General features: G+C 32.5%; 1 protein-coding gene across 4 annotated transcripts in view; it reads right to left on the bottom strand.

Moving 5' to 3' along the window:
* Positions 1 to 604: 604 nt before the first annotated feature.
* Positions 605 to 18,445, bottom strand: part of LOC100158924 (melatonin receptor type 1A-like) — a 135,046-nt gene continuing 117,205 nt past the window's right edge. For all 4 annotated transcript variants that reach the window (XM_029488508.1, XM_029488511.1, XM_029488509.1 and 1 more), the window contains 2 exons: positions 12,253 to 12,590; positions 605 to 1,701 (listed from right to left, as the gene is read on the bottom strand). In XM_029488508.1, coding sequence (XP_029344368.1) covers positions 1,063 to 1,701; positions 12,253 to 12,590 — 977 coding nt within the window. In that variant the 3' untranslated portion in view covers positions 605 to 1,062. The remainder of the gene's footprint in view (positions 1,702 to 12,252; positions 12,591 to 18,445) is intronic.

Raw genomic sequence — 18,445 nt, 5'->3', positions numbered from 1 at the left:
TATTATTATAAATAATTATCATACAAAGATATTACACGAAGCGACTGCGCTGTATACTCGTGACGCGTAGGTACAATAATGCGCGTGGTGGAGCGGATAGGATATTGTTCTGTTAGTGCAGTCGACGATCGGTAGTAAAAGGAGCGGCCCCAAAATATCGGAGGGCTTGTCTGTCGTACTATATGATACAGTGAAACCTCTCCTAACGGACACTTTCAAGTGGATGTTTTTTTGGCTGCAACAAACAACAAACTTTCTATAAATTGAATGTTTTGAATAGCGGACACCCAAGAATAGTGGGTAATATTTCAGCGACCGAGAGTGTCCGGTTTTTAGAGGTTTCACCGTATTATAACGTCTGATCGATGGATTAATCGGTCTATATATCCTACTCGTCCACGTTGGCGGCTACAACACACGTCTCTATATTATATATTTGACGTATATTATATAGTAGATATATAATATGACGTGCGCGTGTATACACTCGTCGCCCTACTTTCCCAACCATAATATTCTTATTCCCCAACTATAATATATTATTATTATTATTATTATTATTATCATATTATACGAATCGATAATATGGGATTTATTTTTTTTAACATAACATAGGTCCACACGACAAATCGAAAACTTATTTTCTACCTTAACGTCAATATTAAAAAATTCGGCGGTGGTGACTATGTATAGGTACGCATAATAATATATTAGGTCCTATAATTACCTACATATTAATATAGTTATAGGAGGTAATGTGAGTAGTAACGCGTGCGTAGAAATGCTGCGAACGCGCTTTTTCGGAGAATATATGTATATTATACAATGTTGTGTATGTGCATATATTATAATACGAGGGAAGAAAAACTCGTGCGCATAGTATATAATATTATTATATAAATATAAATCGCACACGTAGGTAATAATAATAATAATAATAATAATAATAATAATAATAATAATATTAAATAATAAATAATAATAATAACTTAGTCATCTAATGCGTGTTCGGGACGAAGGTATAAGCGCCGGACAAGTATTATATTATTATCATCGTACAGCTTACAACTCGTACACATCGCGACCACCGCCACCGCCACCGCCGCCACCACCGCCGCCGCAGCCGAGACCGCCGCCGCCGCCGTTGGCCCTGGCCCGCGGCCGGCCTTGCAGCGGACACGACCCTGACTCCCGCGACCTGGTAGGGCTGGTGTACGAGTACATGTTGTAGCCGGGTATGATGTGGACGCGGACGTCGCCGGACGGGCGGGTGGCGCCGTCGCGGGCCCGTCGTGAGAACGTCACCGTCGTCTTGCAGCAGCAGTAGTGGAACAGGTTGACGTACGCGTTGCGGAAGTGCCGGTTGCCGGCGCAGTACACCAGGTTGTTGAAGCAGGACTTGCTGAGTGCCAGCCACGCGAGGTTGTAGAACACCTGGGCGGACTGCTGCCGCTGGATGGTGGCCAGCGCCAGGACGATGGTGAACGGCGCCCAGAACACGACGAACATGACGAAGCTGTACGCGTTGGCCAGCATCAGCGAGTAGTCCCAGTTGAACGCCAGCGGTGGCTTGAAGCTCGGGTTCAGCCGGGCCACGTGCACCTGGTACGTGATGCGCATGTACAACCCGGCCGTGATGAGCAGCGGCGCCAGCACAATGGCACCGGCCGTCAGCGCCTGAGTCGGAACGATGCGGCTTATCTGAAATACCACGGCAGTATGTAATTATATAAACGTTAAGAGGACGTCGCACCCGCATGTGTCTCCGTCTTACATAAGTACGTTATAGCAAATTTTCGTTCGCCTAGTTTCAATAGGGTGCTGTCATTTTTGATTTTAGAGTGAATTGACCTATTATCAAACTTTTAGGTAACAACATCATCTATGCCTTCTCGTTGGTTTTTTACGATATTTTAATTTTTAAGTGAGTTATGAGTAGAGCTCGGATGTTAATGACCAAAATTTCATTCAAATATGCATTTAAAAATTTAAAAATATGCAAATATATGCCTTAAAATATATCAAATATACCTACCTATTTTTCAACAAAAATATGCAAAAAAATATACGCAAAAAAGAGGTTATTATTAATTCAAAATAAATTATAAAAAAAAAATGCATGGTAGAAATGAATTACTATAAATATAAATATATAAACTAAAATACATGTTACGTAGGTTAAATAATTTAAATATTAAGATTACACTGTATAACAATGATTTTGGATATATATATAATACCTCGTGAGCACGCCCATGACAAGTACATTACAGATGGGACAATTCGGGACAATCGCCATAGATTTAATTGTAACGATCTTTTAACGATCTTTTATTGACGATAAAATTATAATCAAGTTATTTCTTCCATAATACGTATAGATACCAATGAAAAAAGAAAAAGAAATTCCTTTTTCCAAGTTTTACGATAAAAATATTTAAAAACGGCCCAATTTATATACCTAGATACTTGGTAAATGGGGGTGGGGGGTGGGCCCTGCTTCCCTTAAATCCGCCACTACGCATCACGTTCGAACGCTTCACACACTCACAGTTCACACAGACGTATTATACACAGTCACACAGACATGAAAAATATACGTTCGGCAAAACCAATTTTGAGTAGTAAGCTTTATAAATAATAATATTATTAGAGTGAATCTATGACATAATATACCATAAAACTTAAATGTAACACGATTATTATCTCATTTGTGTTTGTAATCTTGTTTTTTTTTACGAAAGTTCAATTTTTAAGCGAATCCCGTGAGCATTTTAAACTGTAATATTTTACACCAACTTGTTTAAAATTTTTTCAAAAACGAGCGTACTTACAAACATAGATTTAAGCTAATGATTCTACTTATAAGAACTTTTCTTACCTTTTTTAGTTAGATAATTGGTCAATGGTCACTTTAATTCACTTTAATATTAAAGGTATGGCCTAGAATTTGTACTGCTGAACGCAAATTTGATAATACGTTTTACGTATTTTGTTAGACGGTGACAACACATGTGAGAGAAACGTCCTTTTTGAAAGACAGTTACTGTGCGTTAGAGTCGAACTCAATGGTGTTAGTGGGGAGGAGAGGGAGATATATTATATTATATACATTCAAACATTTTGGAAAATTTGTACGTGTTTAAATTTTGCATTTTTTACATTCTCAAAATTACCCGATAATTGCACGCACTCAAATAGTAGGGGCTGTCGGGCTGATTATAAAGTAGGTATTCAAAATTCACGTTCATGTTCGCCTCATAAAAATAAGACCTCAGTTAATTTCCGGTGTCAGGCTTACATATTATAATAGTTCGTTTTCTATCGTTCCTTATTATATACAAAACGACTTTTTTCGTTACTCAGTTTTTAATTATAAAGAATAAAAATGTTTTAAAACGAAATGCAGGCATTAGACTTTGTGTTAATTAACTCGTGTGCGCTTTTTTGGCACTGGCCGATGGAGTAAATGAGCAAATCTACTAATATTTTAAATTTTGAAACTATTATAAACTATTATAATCTACTAATATTTTGACTTCTAGTAAAACCGTACTGAATGTTGTCATACCGTTATCGAAAAAATAAAAGCGAAGCACAGCTTGGGATGGAAGTCTATAGATTTGAAAGTCAGATGTTTCTATCGTGCGTGTATTATATATTATAGACCTCTGGAGTAATATTATATACCACATTTTTGGTAATACAATTGAAAATTGAACCCGACAACGATCACGCCTTCTTCCCCCGACCAGCATTGCTACAGGGTAAGTCGGTAACGTATATACATATTATATATAAAACAGACACATAAAAAGCGACAGTTTTTATAAAGGATTTTATAATATTTTAGAACCAAACGCTTGGTGTAATAAAAACCGTAAACTAGTGGTCATAGATAACACAATATTTAAGAATGCGGTAGGTATGATTGGTTTGAACAATAATTATTATCTGCTAAACCTATAGGTTAATATATTGTTAATATATCTTAATATAAAATATATCTATATACCGTTGTACCTACACGATGTCACGATTTGCCAGACCAGACGATATTATGGCGCAACGCCGCAACCTATACACACGCCACGTACATACATAATATTATAATCACCTCAGAACTCGTCCCACTTGGGACTTATGGTGTACCTATACCCATAGGCGCAACTAGGGTTAAAATTCTGGCGGGGCTAAAAAAATTATTTATTTAAAATAACCCATAGGGGGTTATATCTAATTCAATAAAGGATATTTGTGGGGGGGATAAATCTTAGTCATGGGGGCCATGCCCCCCTCTTAGCCCTCCCTAGTTGCACCTAGGTATATTATATATAGATAGTATGCACGTCACTGAGTTCGCTGCAATTGCCGTCTTGTCACGAACTTTAGTATAGAATCTAAAAACTGATGGAAAACACATATTATATAATAATATAATAATATAATATAATATATTATTATTGTATTTATAGCATACACAATATGCTTGTTCCATCTATTATTAATTACATCCGTGCTTGAAAACCTCTTATCCGTATTTCGCACGTCTGTGTGTGACATATATTATATCAAATAATATTATGTATTATTATCTAGGTAAAATCGTTTGCAGGCGTCACGAAAGCGTCGATAAAACCATATATAACAATAATATATAACCTACAGAGTTGAAGTTAAATAAATGCGCTAAATAACTTTAAACGGATACATAAGAATGATGTGCATGCGTGCAAGTTAATAACAACATAGAAGTTATGTATAGACTGCGCTGGAATGAAACTAACGCCAAGTTTTTAAATTGTATTATATTAAAATGTCTTATAATAATATTATCTTTGTGATACTAATGCATATTATGCACATAATAAAGCTAAATCAAATAGAAATATAAAAAAACGAAAAATAAAAGTTTAGAATAGAGTTACCCTATTTCATCTTACACTCATGAGTCATGACCTTGGTATAACCATTTTTAATCAATTTGTTATACTTTTAAAAGTTTAAAATTTTATTTGCTTTTGTATATAAATTTGAGGGATTGAGATTCTCACAAAATAAAGACATGTAATTTGCACCGTCGTAGCGGTTATTGTATCACCTTTATATGCTACCACATGCTCAATGGTAGTATCTATGTATTAGATTATTAAGTGTTTGATTATTTGATATTCATTTTGCTACTTTATTTAATAATTATTGAATATTGTTGATAAAATGAAGGTTTTATTAATTGTAGCTCACAAAAATACAAAATTATAAATTTATTACAGATATATACCTACCTACATTACGATCTCTGTAACCTCAGATTTTTTTTTAAAAATATTTATCAAGTTTCAACTGTAGTAAACAAGTAAATAAGTCGTACAAATATATACGTTTTAACGGATTAGCTAAGCCTACATAAATAGAAAATGGACTGCGGGAATCGTTTTGATGTACTGCAGTAGGTGTCGAATGGGGCACCGTAATGGATGTGTTCAATTTGAATTCAATGATACCTATATATCGTTGTATACGAAAACGGAAAAACGAATTTGAATGAATACGGTTTGTCAGTCTAGGATATCTTATTTTATCATAATATTGTTTTTATTAGTAATAATATATAGGTATAGATTGAATATTAAATAATCCTAAAATGATTAGTCACTTTTTGGTTACAGCAGTATGAAGTATTGAAGTAAGAACTCCTTATATGAGGGACCTTGTATTAAATTCTTAATAAGACTTATCTATAACATTGAACATTTTATAAATTTGTAACTACAAATTAATTGTGGTTTTGTCAACATTTGAAATTGAAATGCTTATAAAAAATAATGATTCCCATTTATCATTAGCATTTTATATCTTATTATCTTTTATATATTATTATCATAATAAATACTTATGAGGAACATATTATTATATTAAGTTTTATGCTTTTTGACGGAACAAATAATTTTTTATAGACATTTAAAAAAAAAAAAAACTAAAAAACGACGAAGGTTGCCAAACAATTGTTTTAATAATAAAATTACAATTTTAATAAATTCTCATTTTTTTTTCTCAATTATTTAAAAAAAAATTGAGATTTTAAAATACTAACTAAATCTAATTTTCTACCAAAAACCTCCACCAAAGTTGATAACCTGACCTATTACATCATACAAACGTCTAAAATTATTCGTCTGGACCAAATAAAAATAAAATAAAATTTAATTTTTAATTTTAAGCACCTCCCCCTACGCTACCAATTGAAAAATCCCGTGTACGCCAGTGATTTCGAACATAATGATATAATTAATTAAAACAAATGTATTATTTCTATATGTATTAATTGCTTATATTAACGTATATATAGGTATAACTATAGTCATAGGGATTTTAATCGAACTTAATTCCTTCTACAACGTTGTAAAAAATAAAACAATAATGATGCGCTAGTATAGTAATAATACTTTACTAATTTACTTTTTTAATGCATTACTATATTACTATAGTAATGCATTATATTCACAGTCTTGATTATGACGTTGACCGCGATCGATTCGGAAAGACGACTGACCGCAGAGAAGATGCTATATACAGTATGATTCATCAAGCATGCACACCACCATATTTCCCTTTAATAATGAAATTATTCAAATTCTGATTATCAGAAATTTTAACTCTCAGATTATTTTCTTAAATTCATGAATTTTCTTGTACTAGGTACCCGTCCCGTCCTGTCCTGGTATCTGCAGACACAAACTTCTGATATTCAAATGAGAACCACCTTTTTGATTGTAGGTTATGTTATTTGACCGGACCATTTTTAGAAAATGTTGACGTATCAGAATCAAAATTCGTACTAAATTCGTTTATGAGTTATTTAACTTTGTGTACTTTGGATAGTAGGTCTTAATGTCTTATCTATAATCTATAGATCTATCTATAATTATGGGTTTGGAAGAAATACGGCTATGGTGATTAATATCCATGTATCAACATTAATCATTTGTAAAAATGGTCCAAGTATAATAAATACTAGATCCAATATTACATCTGTTTTATATTTTTGTAAAACCACTTTTAAAGACTATTATTTTTAGAATAAATATTTTAAAAACTGAAAAACTAATCTTTCGGATTGTGAATTAAGTACATAAATATTTTCAAAAAAATTACAGTAATAAAGGAAGGGAGGTTCTCATTTGAAAAATAGAAGTTTGTGTCGCCACAGGGCACTCTTTAAGTAGTAGGAAAACATTTTAAACATTTAAAAAATATGCATTATCTTTGAACACCTAGGTAAATATTTAAAAATTCTAAAAATCAGAATTTCATTAAACGAGGGTGAACATGTTTGGTGAATCACCCTGAATATAATGTAATTAGTCTTGTCCTCGAATTTAAGTCCTATCGTACGTTCTTGTGTTGTTATAAGATTGGTTTGGTGTAGATGACCCGATATTGGGTGAGGGCATTGAAAGACCAACGACTCGGAGAATAATCGTATTGTCGTGTAGGAATGGTTTTTGTCAAAGCGACGCCAATATAATAGATATGGGTATACACACTGTCACAACGAGATTACCAAAGTTTTGAGCGATTCGCGGGGGTGTGTAATTGAATATAAAGTCTGAACCTTATTCTGTCCTTCTTCTTCACTTTGATTAAAATTAATACGACCGAGACGAGTTGTATAGGCGACAGCCGACAACTACATGGGGGTGGAGAGCGAACGGGACGAACGTTATGGTTCAATGGGTTTTTAACCGTCCGTGTGAAACCAGCTTTATCGTCAAAATAACGAGAACGTAGGTATTAACTATTATATTCGGCATTGCGGATAATAATGACATTACGTACATAACGTAATATAAAATAGTTAATGCATATACGACACAGATAGATCAATAGACAAAGTTATAAAAATTGTGATTCTTATTATTATTCGGTGTAGGTACCAGCTATACTATGCTTGGTTCTCGTTTTTCACTTATACAGCGGCGATCTCATTAAATAAACCAATTATTAAAAAAAGCTATTACTGCCGTACAATTTTTACTGGTGCCCAGAATTGATGACTGCCGCACCACTGATCATAGAATATTTAACGTCTCAAGTAAAAACGCCAATCATTCGCTACATTTAACGTAGGTACTATATACAATAAATTGCAATTATATTATCGATATATACCTAGGCAATATCCACTAAGGCTGCAGATATTTAGAAACGGCGTAGCGATCGTGTCACACACTCACTCACTCATGCTGCAGCTGTACACACTGCTGCTGCTTGTTGACTCGGTCGTAAATCTCTACCCATAATAATCAGGGCGGCGGCGTCTTCGACATGCTATACACAAACGCCGACACCAATAATGAGAAAAAATAGGAAGCATTGAAGAGATATTTAAAAAAAAAAACTTATCCAACCTAAAAAGGTCAAACGACTACCTACTATAATAGATAAAGGTCTAAAAATGGAAAGAAATCGTTATTTTTGCTATTATACTGTACCTAGCACACTTACTGCCGCAGCAGTCTTTCGCGGGTGACTGCATTTTTTCTTTCTATTGAACGTCACGTTTCTTTTGAACGTGTTATAGGTATGTATGTTTGTATATGTACTTATTATAATATAAAGTTGGATCAATGTTTATTATTATAATAATATATTATTGTACGTCATGCGTATACTATGATCAATTTAAAACAATGATCGTACAATAACATCAAAGGCCATACAAACATGTACAAAGGAAACCTGCGGAAGGTTTTCAAAATTGAAAATAATGTCGAACGTTCCGAACGAAGTGCCGTCAACTTTTCTCGGAAGAGCTGACAAGAATCATACATTTATAGTTCAACGCAGCAATTGTCTGTTGACCTCTTGCCAGAAAAATGACTCACTGATAAAATAACCGTTCATATATAGGAAAAAATGGTTGACGCGTGACTGCGTGAGTTGGCATTTGATCATGATTGCATAAATATACACATAAGTACACACATATTATATTATAAAATAAAGTGCAGGGGGCGGGTTATTATATTTATTAATATTTTATACAATGTGCCCTCCACACGTGGTGCTGTGGTAAAGAGATATAATAAGGGAGACAGTCGCGCATCAGTCGTCAGGAAAGTGAAGAAACTATGAAAAACCCTTGAATGGTGAACAGTAAAAATCGCCTAGGTTCTCTTATTTCCCCAAAAAAAATCTTAATTTTTTTTTTGGCCAGAGAAGACCACCCCTCATGCACTACTTGCGGAACAATAATTAGTATTAATTACGGTAAATCACATCCTCCTTGAATGTCACCAGTCCAACAGGAACAACCGGAAACCCTATATGAGATACTTTCATCCACTCCCGAGACGACCAAAAATATAATCAAATGAAACTGAACTGCGTCATCTTATTTAAAATGTACAAATATAATAGTAATAAGTAATTTATGTAATTTAAAAAATGTAGCGCAGGCTAATAACCTGGGTTATTAACCTGGTTGATGCCTTTATAAATGTATACAAAATAAATAAATATACCTTTTAAGTAATGTAGTAAACCCGGAACCCTACTTAGTAATTTTACAAATTTGAATAATATTATAATTATATAGTTAAACTAGGTGCTAATCAGCAATACATGACGTAGGTACACTAAAAGCCTAAACAACGATAATATAGATCAGAGGTGAAAACAACAAGTTGTTTTACCTATTCATGTAATAATTCGTAAATCTAATCAATCACATCACGTCACCTTTTGTCACTGAGCGAACCCGTATAAATACGGGTAGAGCACATAGTATTACATAGAAGATAATATAGTCAGCACTCGTCGAAAGTAATACGCTTACAACAGTGCATATAGTTATGCTGTGTGGGAACTTACAATAATAAAGTGTTTTATTATATTATTAAAAAGTATTTAAAAGTGTTAATCATTTAATACCTATCTCTCTCAACACAACTCAAGACAACAACGAACGTGTGATGTCGTTAAATAATTATTATTGTAGTATAATTGATCGTCGAGTCCTGCACAGCGATCATACTACACAAATTTGGTGTCAGGTGGATATCAGGTCTGATATTGAATGAAATAAAATTAATTTTTCAATATAAGTAATTCGAGACCCAACGACGAACTACGTTCAACGCCATCGAGAATTTCACGCCGAGTTGTTCAACAATCCGGTTTCAACGAGCCAATTCAGCCGAAAAGGTCAGTTCAAGGGATAAAGACACTAATTCCTAATAAAAAACATAACAAACGCAACACGTTGAGTAGGAATTGGACGGGGCCATATGAGGTACTAGAAGTACATGATAATGAAAAATTACTATTAAGTAATAACATATGGTGAAAGGGTTATTGTATCCATATTTGCAATGTTAAAATATTTTACGAAGCCAAACTAAAAAAACGATCATAAGGAAAACAATTAGAAATAGTTTATCAATTGCAGTTTTTTTTTATATATAAATAGATTAAAGTTTTTTTTTTTGTTTGTCCATTAACAGAAATGGTGAAATTTCGGTGGGTACGGCGACCATTATAATATACAGAGAATTAAAACCACCGCAATTTACGGGGCATGAAAGCAAGGAGGATTTAATATTTCTCCGCCTAGGTACTTGCACTGCGAATAATAACTGAGTCAGAAGAGAATAATCCAGAAATAGACATAGAACTCTTTAAGTAATTTTGTGTGTGGTATATAATGAGGATAAGAGTCTGTTAGTTATATTGGGATAATAGAACCTAGTTATGTAAAATAAATGTGTTTGGTAATATATCGAAATTATTAGCTAGTATATTATGTTTAAGAGTTTTTTTTTTTGTTGGCATCAAATACCATATATATAATTTATATTATACTCATTACGTGTTTTAATTGTGTGCAGAGAGGGAACGCATAAATTCGTCATTCTGGACTTCAAATTTTCACCTATAGACTGCAGGTACAGCAAGGTGTTAATATGCGGTACTCTGGTGTAATCTCTAATAGCTTGGACCGTTTAAAAATCACAAAACTCAAAAACAGACCATTAAATTTGCCACGAGGAGAGGAAGAGATCAGACCTATGAGTGACCGTGAAATGAGACAAGCCATGAACGAAATATATTTGGTTTTTTCAAAGAAACCAGAGCTACGCGACGCGTGCCTATAGCACAATTTAAACTGAGCTTAAAGTCCAAACAAGAAATCCGTAAAAGCCGTATTTATTTATAATTATTTAAGTAGGGATGATAAACAATGCGTAATCGTGTTATTTTGTGGGTAAAGTGATAAAGAAATTCTACACAAATTAAATATTGTTCAATATAACTTGTTGAACATACAATGTTACAATACCACGAATACGCAGCGTTTTTATTTAAAATTAGTCAATTTACGTACCCGGGCCTTATATGCGAAATCGAATTAGGGTACTATAATGGAAAAAGGTTATTAAACCTCGTCGAAACGCACGGATTAAAATAAAAAAAAAGCATAAAATTACGTACGCACATGGTCCATGTACGGACGTAAAATACACAAAATGTATTTTCGATATTATAAGGTTCTACAGGTACGAAAATTTAATGAAACTATGTTAAATATAATCAACATTATAACAAAAATACAATTAGAGATAATATATACATAAGTATCTATTTATTATTCTGTTTTGTTTAGCCTATTTGTTATTCAAATGTTATAATTCCATGCAAACTGCAGGTGATGACCAAATTACGTTTTTCCGACACTCAATTACTGCTGAAATCCGGTATCTATTCTACGAAAATATAGGTACAATTTTATTAAAATCATTACTAACACAATATAAACTCAGTAGAAGTGTAGCTGTGTAGCACCATAATTCATGTACGCATTCTAAAATATGCTTTTATATACAAAATAGAAAATACATATTTTTGTACACTCTAAGTAGAAAATCTTGTCCACATTTTTTATCCTCGTCACGCTGTGTAATATACAACTATATATTATGTATTAAAACATAGACATTTCGACATTTTTTTCAATAATACCTATATATATATATTTTTTTTTTTTTATTAATCAACCCGTGGCAACTTAGGCCATTGGGTGGTTTTTACTGTGTGGGAACTGGGAGGGTACTGTATAGGTTTTAAACACGTTTACACAGTTTGGCAGATTTTTGGTGGGCACCCGTAGGATAATACCTACATGTTATATGCGATTCATCGATGTCTATAACATATTATTATCATATTATACAAACGCACTCGCCTTACCTTTTTATTGCAATAATCTGGTCCCATGTTGTAGACGGACTGTAACGTGACCAGGATCGAGCTGATGATCCAAATGGCGAACAGGAGCGTGGTGATTTTCGTGACGGTAAGTTTGGCGTAGCATTCGGGCGTTAGACAGAGTCGTATGTAGTTCTCGGCCGCCACCGCGGCCATGGTAAGCACGGTTACCAGGCAGCAAAGGATCGACAGGAACCACTGGAACTGGCACACCGGCGGAGAATCCTGTAGACCGGACAGGATGACCACTGCGGATGCCGGAATGACGAGGCCGCTGATCAACAGGTCGGCCAGCGCCACGTTCGCCACGAAAGTGTTGCCTGAAACGAGTGTATAATAATTAATAATAGGTATACTAATATATGCTATACGTCAATTTGATAATGGACGAACAATATTATTATTGTGATTAAATCAAACACAATATCATAATATCGCAATATACTAAGTAGTACCTATTATGAGAGACCTTTTTTTTCCTTTGTGACACACCTGTCACTCGATCACAAAATAAACGAACACTATATAGACCTCCGTTAAGTCAGTACAACATATTATCATATTTACTTATTATAATGGTTTTGTACGGATTGTAAATTTCTTTAAATAAAAAAAAAAAATCGGTACACAGCACTATCCAGTAGCTGTAGCAGGTAACAGAGTTGAGCTACTACAACCATAATAAAAATTAATTAACAAGTTATCATTATTTTTTTCCCGAAGTGAAAATATACATTATGGTGAATTAGATGATAATATCTTAATGGTTATCGCCGTTATCGATCTGTCGATTAGAAATGGAGACGTTAATGATATAGAATGTGTTACTAAAAATTCCTAATTCAGTTTTGACTTGCTTTTTTTTATATTAGTTATTAATTATTATAAATTTATAAATGTGACAATTACGGACTAATTAAGATTTGGCCCCATGCCACATAAGTAAGTGCTGTTTTACGAGATAAACTTGATTATTGGTCTTATATTCTTATACGTCGTATCTATACAGTTATAATATGATTAATTAATATTAATTTTTAAAACTTACGAACAATTCGTATAACTATACGACAATAGGTGTGTAAACATGATTACGTTTTACCTATCGTTATGAGTACACGCACACTGTACACGCCACACACTCAATATATAACAATAATAAACGAATTTTCAGCGAATTTTCATTAACAGTAATATTATTCAATATTCTAATATACAAAGCTTGGTATATGTATAAATACAGCGTTGGTTTTGAACACTGCTGTAGATATATAGAACTGTGTTTGCGTAAGAGCGATAGTGGGAGCTGAGATAGACAATAGAGTTATATTATATATTAATATAAATACATGCGAATTAAATTATCTTAAAATATTATGTATTGTGTACCTATATAATGCGATCAAATTATTACATATATAATTATATTATATACATATATCACAACAAACAAAATCCTATGCAGGACGCTAAGCTCATATTTTATTCAAAATATTATTATCCTATATATTCAGGGACAATATAGGCACGTTTTAGATTTAGTGGATACAAATAAATATAATTAGCTATATATGGCCAGTGGCGTGATGAAGGCATTATTTTGAAGCAATATTGCTCCATCAAAATTCGATAGTGGGTAAGGGGGGGGGGGTACTGGATTTAGTGGAATATTGTAAAACAAGATTAACCCATCAGAATAATGTATAATTTAATAAAAATTGAGAATACTGAATAACAACTTGAATAATAACTATACAAAAAAAGCTTATTGTATTATAAATATACACCAATACGCACTGCTTGACAGTCTCCAAGTTAATAATAAACAATAGTAAATATTAAATGTTATGGTTTGGTGGACTACATAAAGCCTTACCATATTTTTTGGCGCTCCTCACAAAAAATTAGTTCAACACGCCATTGCGTGTAGGCACCTATTATTATATACTATTATAAATTATAATGATTGGTATACGCGTTTTCAAATGTTAACTTTCTGAATTTTTCACCACATAATATCATAATGATAATTATTTTTATTTTAATAATTAAATAATATGTCGATATCCTTCAAACGCGTTTTTATAGATTTTTGGTTTCATATTTCTTCGTCAATCCTGATTGAGATACCATACATCGTATAGGTGCAGTGTGCACACAGTGGCGGTAAGGGTTACACAAAAGGGTAAGGTTCTAGGGCCCTAACTTCCCCTGGAATTTTTTCATTCTAAAAAAATCTTATTTGCTCTCAATCAATACACAGAGTACATTAATGATTACTTGTTATTTTAATAGATATTAAATAAATTATAAAATACCAATAACATTGAGAATCATAGTTTTATTATTTTTTGGCTGATTAAGCACATTGTTAGCACCGTCTAGCTGCCATAATCTTCGTATCATGTATCATTGATTATTACGCTCTGAAGATGTTCTATAAAGATGCCTATAGGTTAAATACTCTAAACGTAGATTAAATTTGAGACTGACTCTGTATAATTTGTTTTAACCATTTATCTATGTAAAATCTGTTTAGCGAAATATAATGTAAATGTAGATGAATTCCCACGAGTGACGAGTCTGTGATTAATCTTAAAGGTAAACCCTAACCGAACTAAAATCCTGCATACGCTACTGAGTACCTACACGTGCCTATATATCATATATTTATATTATAATTTATATTATATCGACCTCGGGGATCAGGACGCTATACGGATTTACAATGCAGCTGCTGTGCGTCGGAAATCGAAACGAATAAATTTGTCGTTGTCTGAGTGTGTCGAACTCTAATCACAGTGGTCTAATGGCAATCGGAAATATTATTGTACTGATGCAGTGCTAATGAATATGACTGTTTATAGACATTTTATTACATATTGTATATAAATATAATATAATGTATAGGAGAAATATGAACTTTTTTTCAATGTATAATGGCTGATACGGAAAATGTTATTGAACTTGTGTTCTGGTGCCGCAAGTGGGCAGTGAAATTCGATTTTGATGTCCTATTATTTCTTATTTTTCATATATTTTATCGTTTTTGCGCCGCATAAAAAAGAAACCCGAACGCGTTCAGAATCTAAATTATACATATGGTTTAATGTTTTTTGCTCTTAAACTTGGAGGGTCCTGCGTATATAACAAAGTCGTATGGTCGTACAAAGACTATATTATCGGACAGCGAGCGAATATAACGACCATCGTATCACTAAATAATGTCCAATAAACTATAGACTAGATTATAGTTGTTTTGGTTTTCTAAGATAAATTTATTTTATTAATGTTTTTCTTTTCGTTATTGAAACTTCGTTTGAATGATTTTGGACCATCATCAAAGGCTTGGACTGACAATCAACGATGGTTCCACGAAGCACATACAAATTGAGTTTCAAATTGAGTGCATCGTTACAGTACAAAAGTTTATATAATATTACACGCATTCCAAAAGGTTTGAATTTCGCAAGAACCGTGGAATACTTTAGCAGCTGATAATATTTAATTTTATTGTCCTGTAGGCTATAGGTAAAATGATGGACTGTAATAAACACTTTTAAATTATATAATATTTTTTTTTATATAAATCAAATTAACTGAAGGTGTATATACAGCCATATTTTATAGCCAACACGTTTACTGATTACTGAAATTTCGTATAATAATCAATACCTAGCCGATTTCTGTTAAGAATATTAAGTAAACGATTTCTATAATGCAGCATTTTTAAAAAAAAATTGCCATTAGTATAGGCTCTATATTAGTTTTAAATATGATACTAAGTAGGTACTTTGATTAAATAAGAATAAATTCAAAACATATCATATTATCAAAATAAACCAATATAAAATAATAGATAATTATAACAAAATAAATAATAATTGTATAATTGTGTAAAAGCCGTCTGGCGTTGATTATAATAAATAAATAAATAAATAAAAAAGAAAATTTGTTTAAAATAGCTAGTAGGTACAAAACATAAGTGGTCAACTGCAGATTTTATATTTATATTTTAGAATGTCAATTTTTTTTTTTTAATGAAGAATTAATCACGATATAGAATCTTAATGTTGCAATAATACAGTGGAAATAATTAAAAATACCTAGCGTTTTACATAATATTAGTACCATAAATACAAATAGGTAAACAAATGATAAATGTACATAATTTTTTACCTGCATCTATATTCGATATATACCTACATTTTATGTTTTCGAAATGTGCAAAGTTATTTTTTTCCTGTTGATTTCTTGTCTGACGTCTGATGGGGAAGTTATCGGTTGACAAGTCCCCTCGAAAAATCAATAATATTTTATAAAGGCACGAAATAGTTAACTAGATGTACCCCGTGCACGTAATGTATATCATAACAATTAAAATATAGATTTGGGCACACATTAATGATAATATGTAGTGTAAACAATAAATTATGAGCACGGATTTTTTTTTTATTTAAATATATTCGATCTGTTTACAAAATAAAAACAATAAGTAATAAGGATAACATAGAAAAGTATATACAAACATGAATCGCGTGAAGAGGAGACCGTTCATTAACAGAATCTCAGAGAGCACGGAAAGCGGAAAAATATGATAACTAATTATATGAAAAATTGGAAACATTATAATATACCTAATAAGTAATAAATAATAAGTCATAAATCTATAACATACATTATACATAAATATTTTTATTATTTTCCCGATCGTGAAGGCAGTAGTTATAGGAAATGTACTGTAAATCTGAACGAAAAAATATTAATTAATTAATGATGAATATATATAATATAATTTATAGTTGTTTTACACAGCCACAGCGTGGCGATCACGTGGTAAAGGAATGAAAATCATGAGACAAAATTAACTCGATACTGTATTTTTTCTTCATTAGAATTATTATTATAAAAAACGAAGTGATAAAAGACAAAGCGTTGGCACGAAATTGATTTACGATTTTTCACGTCAAAACGCAAATTACAGGTTTAGAAACATAATTTTTTGTCTTAATTCGGCGGGTAACATGATGATTTGTCGATTTAAGTCATATTTTATATTTAAAACGTATAAAGTATACTTAACGTTTGTATATTAAGCATTCATTGAATTAGAGAAAACAGTTCATTTATTGTATAATATAAAAAAGTTATTGTGATAATATAGTGAAGTACCTATAGGTACTATGCGGTTCAATAAGCTTATAAAAGTTTACTTAACGATATAATGTGTGACGACGTGTGAGTTCGGCTAATTTCTATCCGATAAAACTTATTATTGAATACTATAAAATACCTCTTTTTTCTTCGAACTTAAATCGTTTTAAACAATATATAATTTAGTATACGAAGTTTGCCGCGCATTGATTGTCGAAAAGTTAGTTTACGGAGAGCTTACACCGTTATAATAATAGGTACAACTAAATACGAATGTCTTCGCGGACGCAGAAATACGAGTGGTGTTAAAGTTAAGGCGTGTCGAATACACCTGACGATTATTATACATTTTTAAATAACATATTTGAATACGTGAGATATTCTTGATACACTCTGTATACACATTATACTATAATGCCCATGGTGTAAATACACAATATTTTAAACGTAGATTGTCCACACCCTGTATATACGCTGCTACCTGAATTTCAACTTGAAACTGATATATATATATATACATAATACATATATATTGGTATATTGGTAAAATGCCGTTTGTACTCGTGGGTTAGCGACACTGCAGTTTCTATTCGTTTTTATATTTCATCGCATTTTTTGTTTATCGAAATTTTGAGGCGACAGCCGCACTGGGACCGCATATACAGACATATATATAGTATAAAATAACCCGGTGGCGCTGAAGTTTACGAGATTTTTTTTTAATTCGCCGAGCTGCATCTCCAAATATTGTCGGTGGACTGTAATATTGCAGTCGCAGCAGTAGGCCTACAGCAATAAACCGCTTTTGTAATGTATATTATATTGTATTAGTTGCCCGTGATTATTTTGTTTGCGGTCGCACTCTGAGTGCTGAATTCGACGCTAAAAGTCTTCGCGAGATACCTTGTATATACGTACACAATATTATATAATACCCACAGTATACGGCGCATATACACAATATTTTTAATACAACTTGTCCACGCTACAAGAATTTGAATTTTCATCGAAATTGATATAT

This window comes from Acyrthosiphon pisum, chromosome A1 (genome assembly GCF_005508785.2).
Source record: "Acyrthosiphon pisum isolate AL4f chromosome A1, pea_aphid_22Mar2018_4r6ur, whole genome shotgun sequence".
NCBI lineage: Eukaryota > Metazoa > Arthropoda > Insecta > Hemiptera > Aphididae > Acyrthosiphon > Acyrthosiphon pisum.
The sequence above is the reverse complement of the archived record's forward strand: the minus strand, read 5'-3'. Positions and strand labels throughout refer to the sequence as shown.